This window comes from Marmota flaviventris, chromosome 15 (genome assembly GCF_047511675.1).
Source record: "Marmota flaviventris isolate mMarFla1 chromosome 15, mMarFla1.hap1, whole genome shotgun sequence".
Lineage (NCBI taxonomy): Eukaryota > Metazoa > Chordata > Mammalia > Rodentia > Sciuridae > Marmota > Marmota flaviventris.
Genome location: NC_092512.1, coordinates 36,966,935 through 36,981,089, shown reverse-complemented (window position 1 = coordinate 36,981,089; position 14,155 = coordinate 36,966,935). Strand labels below are relative to the sequence as shown.

The window sequence follows — 14,155 nt, the reverse complement described above, 5'->3', positions numbered from 1 at the left end:
GATGTGTAAAAGAACATTGCTATACCCCCACTTATAACCACTAGTACCACCACAACCAATAAAGTTAAATCAAGCACTGCCTGTAATGGATTAAAATAATAAATGTTCCTGGATTTCAGTGTTTGAAGTACTTGAAGAAAACAGGCTCCCAGCAGCCCGGGTAGCTGAATGTAGAGAGACGTTTATTAATGACGAGTTCAAGGATTTGGCCTGTTTAAGATCATTACTTTCTGTTTACCGTGTGTTACACATCTCTTGTATTTTTACACAGCCCACATGTATCCACATGCAATAATGAAAAGCTTTTTTTTCAACAAAAGAATTGTTAATTGTATAAATATGGTTCTCTTGGGGAGTATGAAATCTTCATAAGACTCTGCTCCCTTCTAATGAGTAATGCAGTGCAGTTATTATAATGTTCCATGTAAATCCACCCTCAAATCTTTCCCCTGCCTAAATTAGCCTATTTCTTGCTATCAGTTTCAGTTACCAAATTACAAATTCTTTGCTAGAAAACTGTTGGCTTCAGGTCATGTATATTTTAGAATCACATCCCATAACATTGACCCGTGTGTGTCCTGTATCTGATAGGGTGAAAAAAAAATCAGTGTTTTTATTTTTTTTCTCCAACTTTTAACTCAAGAATTTTAAAGAACAATGCATTTCTCTAGATTTTGATGCATTTGTATAAAAAAACAAGTGATATAAATTTTATATACAGACATTAAAACAGTGTTCTTGGACAGTAGAATAAAAAGCCTTTGAGAAAACAAAAGTGTTATCAATTAACATGAGACTATCTCACGGTGTACAATGTCTTTGGAGAGGTTTCAGCCATAATAATTAAGAACTAGAGACCTTTATCTTGGTAGCCTCATCTTTACATCCTAATGATAGCACCTATTAGTTAGTATTCAGTGAAATGAACACATATTGTTAGAGCCCCAACCCAGGACTGTGGAAAAAGAGACGGTTAGAAGTAAATCTGTATCTATCACTCTCCTGCATTTGTGGCAGCATTTAGTTTTGCCTGTGGTCACAGCAAATTGCCCTCTTATCCACAGAAGCCAGTAGGCTATTTGCTAAGAAAGTTGCTGGCAAAGCAACCCTGGCAGTAATGAGTGACTGAAAAAACATCTGAGATGTTCTTTTATACCCTAGCTGGTCCCCTGGACCTGTGGCTAAATTGACATAGCACAGCAAGACTGTGCAAGAGAACTGTAGACAGGAACAAACATTTATTTACAACCCTGTTACCACTTGGTAAATGAAACTACTAAGAGCAAACTAAGAGTCATAGTTTTTATAAAGCAACATAGTACTTGAAGGAGGCTGACAGTCTGCATCCCGGCCCTGCTACTTACTGGCTAGTAGATTGTGGCAGAAACAACTGTGTAACTCATCTCCCAGATGAAGGCAGGATTGATTCATAGGGCTGTTCAGAGTATTAGATGACATAATCTGTGCAGAGAATCCTACATATTGGTTGGCACAAATTAAGTGTTTAGTAAATACTGGCCTTTATCTTCTTTCTCTTCCCTCAACAGAGTCACAACATTTGAATGCTAAAGTCATAGAAAAGTAAATTTTTTAGCTAAAACTTATCTTAAAGGCAATACTTTATCAAGAGCACTTTCTATCCTTTTCTTCCATAGACCTAAATGCATTGAATTTAGGATAGCCAACTGTATCAATCTGATACGATTGTAGCTAAAGATAAAAATATTTATTCATTCCACAGCCCAGTGTCAGACTCATGATTTCAATGCTCTTCAAGATACTAAAATTATCTCATGGGCCACCTAAGGAGCTAAAGCCCACTGGGCTAGTGTTAATTGCCTTGTTGAGTGAAGTAGAGAGAGTAAGCATTTGTCCAAGGATCATTGGGGTGGGGGCGCGTATCATGGATTGAACCCAGGGTTGCTCTACACTGAGCTATATCCCCAGCCCGTTCTATTTTTTATTTTGAGACAGGGTTTTGCTGAGTTTCCCTGGCTTGCCTCCAACTTGCCATCCTCCTGCCTCAACCTCCTGAGTAGCTGGGATTACAGTTGTGAACCATCATGCCCAGGCTGTCCAGGGTTATTCTAAAATAAAGTGAACTTCTGATTTCTGGTATTTCTATTATATCCATGTTTTTAAAACTGGGTATGTAGATCAAGATCATTTTCTAAGCCATTGTAGTAAATTACTTAGCAAGTCATTTTGCTTTCAACATTAGATTTATACCAATTCTATCCATATCACTGACCAAGAAAGTTTGATTTAGTAGCAGTTTTTTCATGTAATTAAATTAGCCAGCTACTGAATTTATCTCAAAGCTTTTCAAATATGTATTTACTGTTATTTTCTCTGTAAGAAGGTTGTTATATGCTCTCCAATATGCAGTTAGATATGCGACTGCATTTTTTAAAAACATAACTGCATGGTCCAATCAAGTTCTGTTTTTCTGATAAACTGACAATATGTAGGATTCTCTGCACAGATTATGTCATCTAATACTCTGAACAGCCCTATGAATCAATTCCTCTTCTGCCTTCTAGTTATTTTTCCATTTTCTTACATCCAAAACATGAGGCCTGGATTAGACTAGGAATCTCAGCTTTTACTAAACAGTGAGGACTGGGTAAAAGTCCCTAAGAACACTGGAAGTCCTGCCTAGGATAAGTCATTAAATACTTTGAAAAAGAGACACTAGTAAGTGGGCCACCCAATTTGGCTATCATTTTATGACTTTTAAGTTACTTTGTTGGAGAGCACTGGCTTCTCTTATAGCTCACATCAGAATCCATTGAAACATGTTCTGTTATGTTTTGTTCTATATATCAATTATATCCTGTATTTTAGTTTGCTATATTAACATACAATATATTTGTATAAGCTTATTACAAATTGAATTGAATATTATCAGATCAACTTAAGCATTCTGATTGGGGAGCTGGAGGTTTTTTCGTGGTTACAACACCCAAGTGTCATTTTTATGTCTTCAGAGTGTTTATTTGAATGAACTAGAAATTGAAAGATTTTATTTTTTAAGGATTGGTCACATCTTTATGGATCATAGTTAAAAAAAAATTTCTCCTCTTTGAGGCATCTCTATGCAAATCAGCTTCTGTATGTTTCTAACACATGCTTGCTGATTTTCTAGTAGCCTAAGATTGCTTCCAGCTGGATAAAAAAAATACCTGGATAGGCTTTGCTAGCACATGTTGTCACTGAATACTCTTTCTAATGATATACAGAAGCTTGATTTAGATTGCATTTTGCTCAGTCAGCATGTAGAAAATAAGAGCCTTACTTAGAGAGTCTAGTGTGTACTGATGATGTGGGGCTGGCAGCGTTTTGTAAATATTTTCCAAAACAAATGGTTTGCATTTATTAGTCTTCTGAAGGAGTATTTTAAAGGTCATGAAACTATTTGTTCCTTGAGATTTTTATACTCAATGAAAAATATGTCAGTATGCAAACAAAGCAAGATTCTATTTATCACACTAGTTGTTTCTGAAGTTACTTCTCAATGTTGCTACACCTCATTTAGTTTAATTAAATATATGCCATTAGTTTTCTAAAACTGAAATTAAAAATATAAACACAGATTTTTGAAAGAGGCCAGTGGAAATATCTAGCAGAAAACCATTCTGCCGAATGAAAGGAGGTAGAGAGAAGAGGTTATGTCCTTGGTCAAGATGACCTGATCACACAGTTGCTGAATACAACATGGGATCCTGGGACAGGGGAAAAACAAAAAAAAAGACTTTAGAGGAGAAATTCATGCAAATCAGAGTTTTACATAAATTAGTAGTATTGTATTACTGTTAAATTACTGGCTTTTGAGAAAGAAATACACTCTAGTTTGATGTGAGATATTAAGGGAAGCTTGGTAAAAACCTAAAATTTATTTCAAAATTTGAAGTTTTAAAAAATGACTGGATTCATAATCAAGTAAGTATAAAAGCTTTCAAAGGGTAAATGATAATTTTACATCTTAAACTTTTGCATCATTTCTTTTTTTATTTTTCCTCCCTCTTTCTAATTTTTGGAAATTTAGAGGGGACAATTAAAAGTAAAGAAAACGTCAAGAATAGCACTTCAAATGCCTGTGTACCTACAGCCAGAACAAATATAAACATTTTATCAGAAAGAACCTTACAAAATTATTCAGCCTTTCCCCATGTTCCATTGGTAAGATAGCTCTGTAACTTTTATTTGTGATGTTTTTTTGTCCAACAATGCATTACTCCACTGGAAAAAACAACACATGCCTTAACTCAAGTTCTCTTGCCATTTATACCAGATTTTAAATGTGCAAGTATCCAGTGAATTGTCTGTGGCCCCAAGTTTATGTGTGCAGTGAAATAAGGTTTATTTTATCCCAAGGAAGATATTTAGTTATGTTTCCTAATGAAAAAAGCAAAAAGGAAGAGCTGATGTCCCACAGGCCAGCTTTCAGAGTGGGAGAAAGGAAAAAGGAGAATTAATAGCCCTGTCATGAGTCCCAGAGATTATTTTTATGATAAAAGTATAAAGTTGGTCTTCCATCCATAAATGACCCTTTGTGAAATTTATAACCACTTTGTTATTCATTGATCACCACAGTCTTTATTACTGATCACTTATACCAAGATTAAAACCACTTGAATATCTTTTCCTATTACTATGCTGTAGCCTTTTTGAAGTGTAGCAGGAAATATTCAAAAAAAGAGGTAAGACAGTGTTTTAAACTGAAAAGCTTATCCTTGCAGATGAACCTGTTTGTGGTGCTACAGATATTCAGGTACCCTCCTTGAGCAGCAGTCCTAGTAGGTGGGTATGTAGTAAGTGTAGCAGGCAGGGACAACACATGGGGATGAGTTGAATTTATCTAGTAGGCTCAAAATTGAACCCTGCCTTATTTCCTTGTAGGTATATGGCACGTGGGAAAAGAAAGGGGACAAAAGGAACCAGGCAGGGCAGTTTATATCGGTAGGTCATAGATCTTGATGTCTTTGGGCAGTGCCAATTTTCTGTTTCCTCCTGGCATTATTAGTTGTTAAATACTAATACTCAGTTCTGTCAGTGTGTTTAAACAAGCCTGTGATAGTGCAAATAGGCCTGAGCTTCAGGACTAAATGATTAGAAAATGTTAGCTTGAGGGTGGTTATTGGGGGAAAAAATAAAAGGGATCAGAAAGAAAAAGGGAACAGCAACTCAATTATATTGAATAAAAGAATTTATAGCACATAAAGTGAAATTTTAAAAGGTTCAAAATAATAGAATTTATATGGAAGCAATGAAATGTTCATGTTCTGAAACAGTTCTCATGTACTCAGCAATCAGTATTTTTATCTTCTGTGTGTGTGAGCACACCGGCACACGTGAGCACTAGGTATTGAACTCAGAGATACTCTGCCACTAAACTATATCCCTAGTTCTTTTAATTTTGTTTTTTTGACATAAGGCCTTCCCAAGTTGGTGAAGCTGGCTTTAAACTTGCAATACTCTTGCCTCAGCCTCCCAAGTCATTGAAATTATAGGTGTGTGTCACTATACCCAGCCAACCGTCAGTATTGTAAATGTTCTTTGTTTTCCCCCTGGTTCTTACTGAGATCTCAGAACTTGAGAGAGAATATGATGCAAAAGAAAATTGTAAATTATTTACTTTTTCTTTATATACCCAAGGTATTATATAATCTGTGAATTTTGTTTCAATAATCAATATATGCATGCATAAATATTAAGCTGAAGGTGATGCAGAATGTCCAATTGTCTTATACACAGAAGCATAGAGTAGCACTTGTTTAAGAAAATAGGTCTGGTTGTGGACACTCCACCAAAAAAAAAAAAAATTATCTTTAAAGCCATGAGAATAGAGAAGTACACTGAAATAGATTAGGGAGAGAAGAATAGAAGTCTAAGGATTACCTTGAAAATCCCATTGGTGGGGCTGGAGTTGTGGCTCAGGGATAGCAAGCGCAAGGCACTTGCGCTTGGGTTTGATTCTCAGCACCACATACAAACAAATAAAGATCCATCAACAACTAAAAAATATATTTAAAAAAGAAAAGAAAACCCCATTGGTTAGAAAATGTCCATCAGTTGGGATGCTTAGGGTGGCAAGTGGAAGAAAAACAACCAAAAGTGAGTTAAATAGTATCATGAAAGAGAAAAGTGCCAATTCAGTGCTGTCCTCAGGTACCACAGCAATCATTAGGTTTCCTCCTTCCACATTACCCAGCTTCAGCTTTGAGCTCCAATTATTGGTACCATCTAGTACCTCCAGTATCGTTGATTAAGAAGCAAGAAAGGTCATTTTCCCCAAAGTAGCAGTATACCTCATTGTAAGATTTCATGCTTATCTCTGAACCAAACCAAACTCCAGTGAATATCAAACATGAAATTCTATAAAATGTGACAAGTTCCCAGTCTGGAACATAACAATAGCTGGGTCAATGCCTGACACAATACACAATTACAAGGTCCCTATCTCAGGCATACTGTGCATCCTCCTGCTCTTCTCAGGACTCAGATGAGTCTGGCTCACTTTCTTGTTGTTTCAGACTTCCAAAGTGTTGACCAACCATTGGCTTCCTAATTCTGTCACATTTTCCTGAGATTTCAGTTTCTACTTGCATAGTTCGAACATTAAGTGCCCCCCAAAGGTCCATGTGTTAAAGACTTGCTCCCCAGCCTGGCACTGTTGGGGGGTGCTGTGAATCTTTAGGAGTCGGGGCCTTATCGGAGGTCATTGGGGGCATGTCCTCAGAGGAAATTTTGAAACTCAAGTCTCTTGCTTTTTCTCTTTGCTTCTTGATCATGAGGTGTTCCCACAATGATGTGTCACCTCACCATCTGCCCGAAACAATGGGGCTAATCAGTCATGGACTGGAACCTCCAAAACTGTGATCCAAAATAATCTTTTTCTCTTTATAAGTTACTTATCTCAGATATTTCATCATAGGAATATGAAGCTAACATGCTACCTTTATGTTTTCCCTCCTGATAATTTCAGCCATCCCATTCTCTCTGCCCAAAGTAAATAAAAATAGGATTCATATAAGGACAGGGAAATGTTCATGGGTTTAGCAGGTCACACAGTGACACAAAAACTTTCACCATTTCGTATTTGTTTTTGTAATAATTCAAGTCTGAAGATTTTTTTCATTCTTGCCTTAATGTCATCAGTAAATACTTATATTTGCATAATTTGAGGGAGTTAAGAAGAGCTCCTTTCATCAACCCTACTTAAATTCCTTTTTGAGAAAAGATACATAACTTTCAGAGTGTATAAAAGACATGATGACACAAATTTTATCATTCCAGTACTAGAGTTCTCTAGACAAAACCTAAGAAACTGGATATACAATATCAGTATTTTGAAGTAGTCTCCACACAGTAGAAATGTAGTAAGATATAGTGTGTATTATGTTTGTCTGCATAGGTAAGATTTTTTTTCATATGCTTACAAATATTCTTGTATAAATGAAAGCTGCTGTAGAGCGAGATAAGATAATCTCACTCACCTGTGTGCATCAGAAAAAAATGTTGAGCTCACTCTTAAAGAAACTTCCAGAGATAAATATCAGCTCTTTCTGTTAATTGTCTTTTCTTTGATAGATAATTACTATTCCATAAACTTGCCCTTCATTACTGGGGATTGAGCCCAGGGCTTCATGCATATCAAGTAAGCACTCTACCACTGAGCTGCATCCCCATCCCTTTTAAAAAAAATTTTATGGGTACATTACAATTATATATAATAATGAGATTTATTATGCCATATTTGTGTATGTATGCACATAATTTTTTTTAGAGAGAGAGAGAGAGAATTTTTTAAATGTTTTCAGAGGACACAACATCTTTATTTTATGTGGTGCTGAGGATTGAACCCAGCGCCCCGCGCATGCCAGGCAAGCGCGTTACCACTTGAGCCACATCCCCAGCCCGTATGCACATAATTTGATGAATTTCATTCCCCACTCCCTTTTTTTCCCTCACCTCCCCCAATCCACTTGCTCTATTCTGCTGATATACCTCCTACTACTATATATTTTTTCAATTAGTACATTATATATATATATATATATATATAAACACACACACACACACACATATACATACACACACACACACACATATATATCTACAGGATAAAAATTGTGGTATATTCATATATCACATAGCATAATTTGGTATATTTCATTTCCCTGTGCCTTCCTCTCCTCCCTCCCTCTCAGTCCCCTTCCTCTATTCTGTTGGTGTCCCTTCTATTTTTGTGAGATCACCTTTTGTTTAAAATTTCTTCTCACTGTTGCTCTCGCTTTCTTGCTCTTTATCTCGCTCTCTTGCTTGCTCTTTCTCACTTTCACATACAAGAGAAAACATTTGGCCCTTGACCTTCTGAGATAGCCTGATTTAACTTAGCATCATGTTCTCTAGTTTCATCTATTTTTCTGAAAATGGCATAATTTCATCTTCTTCAGGGCTGAGTAAAACTTTATTGTGTATTTTCTTTATCCATTCATGTGTTGTCCAGCACCTGGGCTAGTTCCTTAACTTGGCTATTATGAATTGTGCTTCTGTGAACATTGGTATGCATGTATTGCTGTAGTATGCTGATTTTAGTTCTTTCTAACAAATAAATACCAAGAGCAAGATAGCTGGGTCATATAGTGGCTCCATTCCTGGTCAAAATTTTGAGGGTTCTCCATACTGCTTTCCAAAGTGATTATACTAATTTGCAGTCCCAACAACAATATATGAGGTACCTTTTCCCCCACATTCTTGCCAGCTTTTATTGTTATTTGTATTCCTGATGACTGCCATTCTAACTGGAATGAGATGAAATCTGAGTGTAGTTTTTATTTGCATTTTCCTGATTGCTAAGGATGTGGAACACTTTTTTACATGTTTTTTGGCCGTTTATATTCTTTTGAGAAATATTTGTTTAGTTCATGCCCATTTTGATTTATTTTTTTTTTCAGTGTTAACTTTTTTGAGTTCTTTATATATTCTAGATATTAATCTTCTGTCAGAAGAGTAAGCTTATACTTCCCTGGACCCCATGATACTGTTAATTGCCAGTGAATCCAAGGCCTCAAGCATGCTAGGTATACATTTCCACTAAACTATAACATCAGCCCTTTTTATTTTATTTTTGAGACAGGGCCTCCCAAAGTTACTCAGGCTGACCTTTAATTCACAGTCCTCCTGCCTCAACCTTTTGAGTAGCTGGGATTACTGACTGGTGTGAAGCACCATGCTTAAGTCTGTTTTTATAATCCTGTTACAACAATTTCTGGATGATGAATTAATGTGTTTCATTTAGCAGATATTTACTGTTGAGAAGTCAGGAAATGTAATGCAGTTTTCAGGAAGTTATGACTTAAGTTATGAACCCTATCGATAAAGATGGTTTTGATTCTTGAGTATTTTTTAACCTATTTCTATTTCTCTTATTTTCTGATTTTTTCCTTTAGTCTAAGTGAAATGTAACTTTGAATAAAGATAATTGGGTGAAGAAATGAAAGTGTCAGTAGCACAGTAGATTTGTTTAAAAATTTAAGAGATTGATTTCCACAGTAGTTTTTAAACAGAAGTCTTCAAGCTGACACTTTTTTGGGTATGATGCCTTCTGTGCAGAATTAAAAGTTGTGTATCTCATTTCTACAGTAGGAACATACAACACTCATGAAGTTTTCAAATGTCCATGGAATTGAAAAGTCAGTGTGAATACTATGAACTGTGTATGTTGTGGGCATAAGGTGTTTTTTTAATCTTTCATCTTTTTTTAAGGATCAAATAGCATTAGAAAAATAAGCCCTGTGCATTACACACTTGGTCTGGTGAAATTCAATATTCACAATGACAATTTAGAATATAAGCTCCTTGGAAGGAAAGTGAACTCACCACTCTAAGTTTGCATCTAAATATCTTAAAAGTGTACTCTTAGTTTTATGAAAAGGTTTTGATCCGTACTCCTACTTTAAGTTCAAAAGAAAACCTACATTTTGAAGTGTATTCCTTTTCTGGGTGTATTTACTTTGAACTACAGCATTTAGTTTTTCTCATAAATCTAACCTGCCACTATCTGTTTTTAAGACTTTGTAAACTTCAAGTGGTTATGATGTGTGAAGTTTGGGTTAAACTAAATTTTTTAGAAAACACATGTTATATATTTTGATTGTTTTGAATTTTAGCATAGGACAGTCAAAAACTTTGAGTGCCTAGCAAAATAATATATTGTACTCTGGTGCTGTAAGAAATCACAGAAAATTGCCCTTTCCCATCATTTTAATGATAGACAAATGAAGCAGCTGTTCTTATTCTTAGCATAGCTGTTTGAAAAACTTACACAGTTTAATGAAAATGTCTCTACTCATAAAACTTAAAATACTCACTTGTGGAAAAAATCATAATGTTTTGGCAAATATTGCTTTGTTAAGAATGTGAATGAGGTATACCTGCTTCATAACTAGAATTCTATTTAAATGGCATGAAACTGTGGTTGGAAAGCCAACTGAAAAAGAAGATTCTGACAGTGGGTGAATTAACACTCTTTAAAAATATGCAGTCTTTTCCCGAACTCTTGTTGAGGGTTCGAGGAAGAATGATGTACCTCTTTCCATTTTCTTTTTTTTCTTTTTTCTTTTTTAGGCATAATTCTTGGATCGTCATTTCTACTCAGCATAAATGATTTTCTCCTTAAAACAAGTCTCAGAGAAAGAAGTCGGATTCTCACAGGACCATTTTGTGCTACCACTAATCTAGAAGCTAAGTGGTGTAAACACAGTGGCAATCTAGGGCCAGAACAGTCCATACCAAAAATATCCATCGATTTAAGAGGTGGTCTGCTACAGGTCAGTAGGAATTGACCCTTTTTTTCCCCATAAATTTTTAGATGCCTTTGTTTTTTTTAACTATTTCACTAAATTTTAAGCCTTTGTGGGTGAGAAAAGGGTATTATCAGATTGCTATCTTATAAAATTTTTGGCAGTTTTATTGAGGTATAACCACATGCCATATAATTTACCTATTTAAGGAGTGCAATTCAATGGTTTCTTAGTATCATCTCAGAGTTGTGTGATCATTACCATGGCCAATTGTAGAACTTCTTTTTTTTTTTTACCACTTATTCTTCAGTTGAGAGGGACATTTGGGATCTTTCTACTTGGGGCTGTTAAAAATAATGCTGATATTACATTTGCATTTAACATTTTGTGTAGACTTGTGTTTTCATTTATCTTGGGTATATAATTAGGAGTAGAATTTTGGGGTGAAACTTTTTAAAATATAAATACTTTTATAACTACAAAGTAGTTGAACCATTCCTGGTGACAGATTTCTTATATATTATGATTGCTGATTACTAACACTTGCTATAAGTCACATTGCAACTTCTTATGCATTTGCCTTATATACCACAATGTATGGGTACCCATCTTATTTCTTGGTAATATTTGAATAGATGTTAATCTGATCTTTATGTGATTCGATGCCCTCTAAAATTGCCTGAATCCAAAAAGCTTACAAAATTCAAATACTAGAAGGTTGAAATGGCTGATTTGTCAGTAATGGAGGCATATTAAACATAAATTTCTTGATTTCATCTGAAAATTGTATTGCTTCAAGTTTCACCAGTTTTACTGACTCAGAGTAAGATTTGGGAGACCCCAGTAGCTTATTGCTTTATGTTACTTTGGAGATTTTCAGTGTCTATTGTAAATCTTCAGGTATTTAGCGAGAAGTATACAGTTTTGTAGTGCTTTCTAGAGAATAATAACATTACTAACTTTTTTCCAAGGCAGCAAAATAACTACACATTAAAAACAGAAATAAGAGCAAAATCAAGGTATATCATGACTACATTCTAGTCAGTGCCTGTTTTTAACAGCATAAATCCAGGACATGGTGTTCTCTTCTCCACCTTGACTTTTCACTCATCTCTATTTCTTTTTGATGAGAACTAAAGTAAACAGTGTTGTATCTCTTACTTCCATTTCAGAGATGCCTCAATTCCAAAGAACAGAACCTAAGTGTAGTATTTAAAACTTACCCACAAGGTATAAGGCTATTATTTTCTTTTTTTTTTTTTTAATTTTTTATTGTTGGCTGTTCAAAACATTACATAGTTCTTGATATATTGTATTTCACACTTTGATTCAAGTGGGTTGTGAGCTCCCATTTTTACCCCATATACAGATTGCCGAATCACATCAGTTACACATCCATTGATTTACATATTGCCATACTCGTGTCTGTTGTGTTCTGCTGCCTTTCCTATCCTCTAAGGCTATTATTTTCTATTTTGTATGTTCTTTTGTCTTTTCTGTGTTGACCAGGGGTCTCTTAGAATTAATAGTTATATTGATTTTACCCAGTATATTCAGAGAAATTTTAACATTAAGGAAATTTTAAATTTCCTTAAATCTGATGTAATCACTATGACTAGTATTCTGTCACAGAATATTATTATTCAAAAGCAGAAAAAGAAAATTTCATCTTCTCCATTACATGGAAACTCTCTCTCTTTGTCCCCTTGTTCTGAAACTCTTCTGTAGCTCCTGGCATATAGTCTCAGGAAGGAGCTGTGGAATCCCATATATTAGCATATTGTTACTACATACCGAAGTTGGATAGCCTTCCAAGTTCAAGACCACTAAGCAGGTTCCTTCTCTCTTTTTTCTCTGAAGTATAAAAGAGCAAAGAAATGAGCCCCATAATCAGAATTGTTTATTTAATCTCATGACAAAATCCAGGAAGCTATTCCACAAGGTTATTATTACTATTTTATTAGCACTTTGGCCTAGAGGATCTTCATTACCTTCTCTTGTACTATAATAAGTTTTCTTTGCCCTCATGGCTAAATGAGTTTATAAACATTACTTCACATTAATGTAATTTCATCATTGATCTAACATTTAAGATGTGTTACTCACACAATAGATGATATAATTGATTTTGTTGTTATGTTTACTTAATAGAATCTCATTCTATAAGTTAACTATTTCTTAGAAATTAGTTTATTGTTAATAACTATAAAATGAAAATAATTACTGTCTTGCATTAGTTTAAATATGATTGTACCTAATTGCCCTTAAGAACTCTTTGTATTTAAAGTCAGCACAATTTTTCATGTCACTTTAAAGGTCTTCTGGGGTCAAGAACATTTGAATTGTTTAGTCCTCCTTCATGAATTACTCAATGGATATCTTAAAGAGGAGAGAAATGTTGAAGTGCTAGTTTCTGAACCAGTACCTCAGATGCCATCTCCTGTGGAAAAAACTCAGGCCTTTAAAAGTGAACACAGTTCAGATGACCTGCGGACGGGTCACTTTCAGTACATTCAAGATGCTGGTAAGTAGGTATGAGAGTATGTGTGCATGTGTGGGTGTTTAAATGCATACTTACTAAATTACAACACATAAATCACTTGTACAGGACATTCATACATACATTACAGTAATAATGCATTCTCATTCAGTCTTTCAAGGGAAGTCTTGATTTCTTTCTATCTCAAACCATATAAAAATGATCAGATGGTTTCTTTTTATTCTTTTCTCTTGATCTTAAAACCTTCTTCTCATTCTAAGAAACCATCATGTCCCTTTTAAAAGCATACAGTGTATTATATTTTCATTTGACAGAACCTTTGAAACTCCCTGGTGTCTATGAAGTCTTGTTTTATAATGAAACAGAAGATAGCCCAGGAATGATGTTGTGGAGGTATCCAGAACCCAGAGTACTCACCCTTGTACGAATAACTCCTGTACCTTTCAACACCACAGAGGATCCAGATATTAGCACAGCAGACCTGGGTGATGTGCTACAGGTAATGTAGAAACTATTCACTTTAAAATAAAGTGTAGGAAAGTGTTGATCATTCATTAAGAATGATTTGCAGCATACTTATTCCTTATGTTCAGTAATATTATAGAGAAATACACATGCTTATACTGTGTACATACACCTAATGTACAATAGAAATTTTAAATTAAGGGAATGATGTAATTCAGATTCAAAATACTTGAGAATTTCAAGAGTTCCTAATCCTTCTCTTCATTCTGATGTGTGTAAGATTACAGGGTCTTACTGTAAGGGGACAAGCAGGTGTCATTAATTCATCACACATTTAATAGCTGCTGTGTTTAGATTCCTTAGAGTTTCTAGAACTTCTCCC

General features: G+C 35.0%; 1 protein-coding gene across 6 annotated transcripts in view; it reads left to right on the top strand.

Moving 5' to 3' along the window:
* Vps13b (vacuolar protein sorting 13 homolog B) overlaps positions 1-14,155 on the top strand; it is a 757,361-nt gene that overhangs the window by 604,490 nt on the left and 138,716 nt on the right. For all 6 annotated transcript variants that reach the window (XM_071602212.1, XM_071602213.1, XM_071602214.1 and 3 more), the window contains 3 exons: positions 10,633-10,835; positions 13,125-13,332; positions 13,623-13,807. In XM_071602212.1, the coding sequence (XP_071458313.1) occupies positions 10,633-10,835; positions 13,125-13,332; positions 13,623-13,807 (596 nt within the window). The remainder of the gene's footprint in view (positions 1-10,632; positions 10,836-13,124; positions 13,333-13,622; positions 13,808-14,155) is intronic.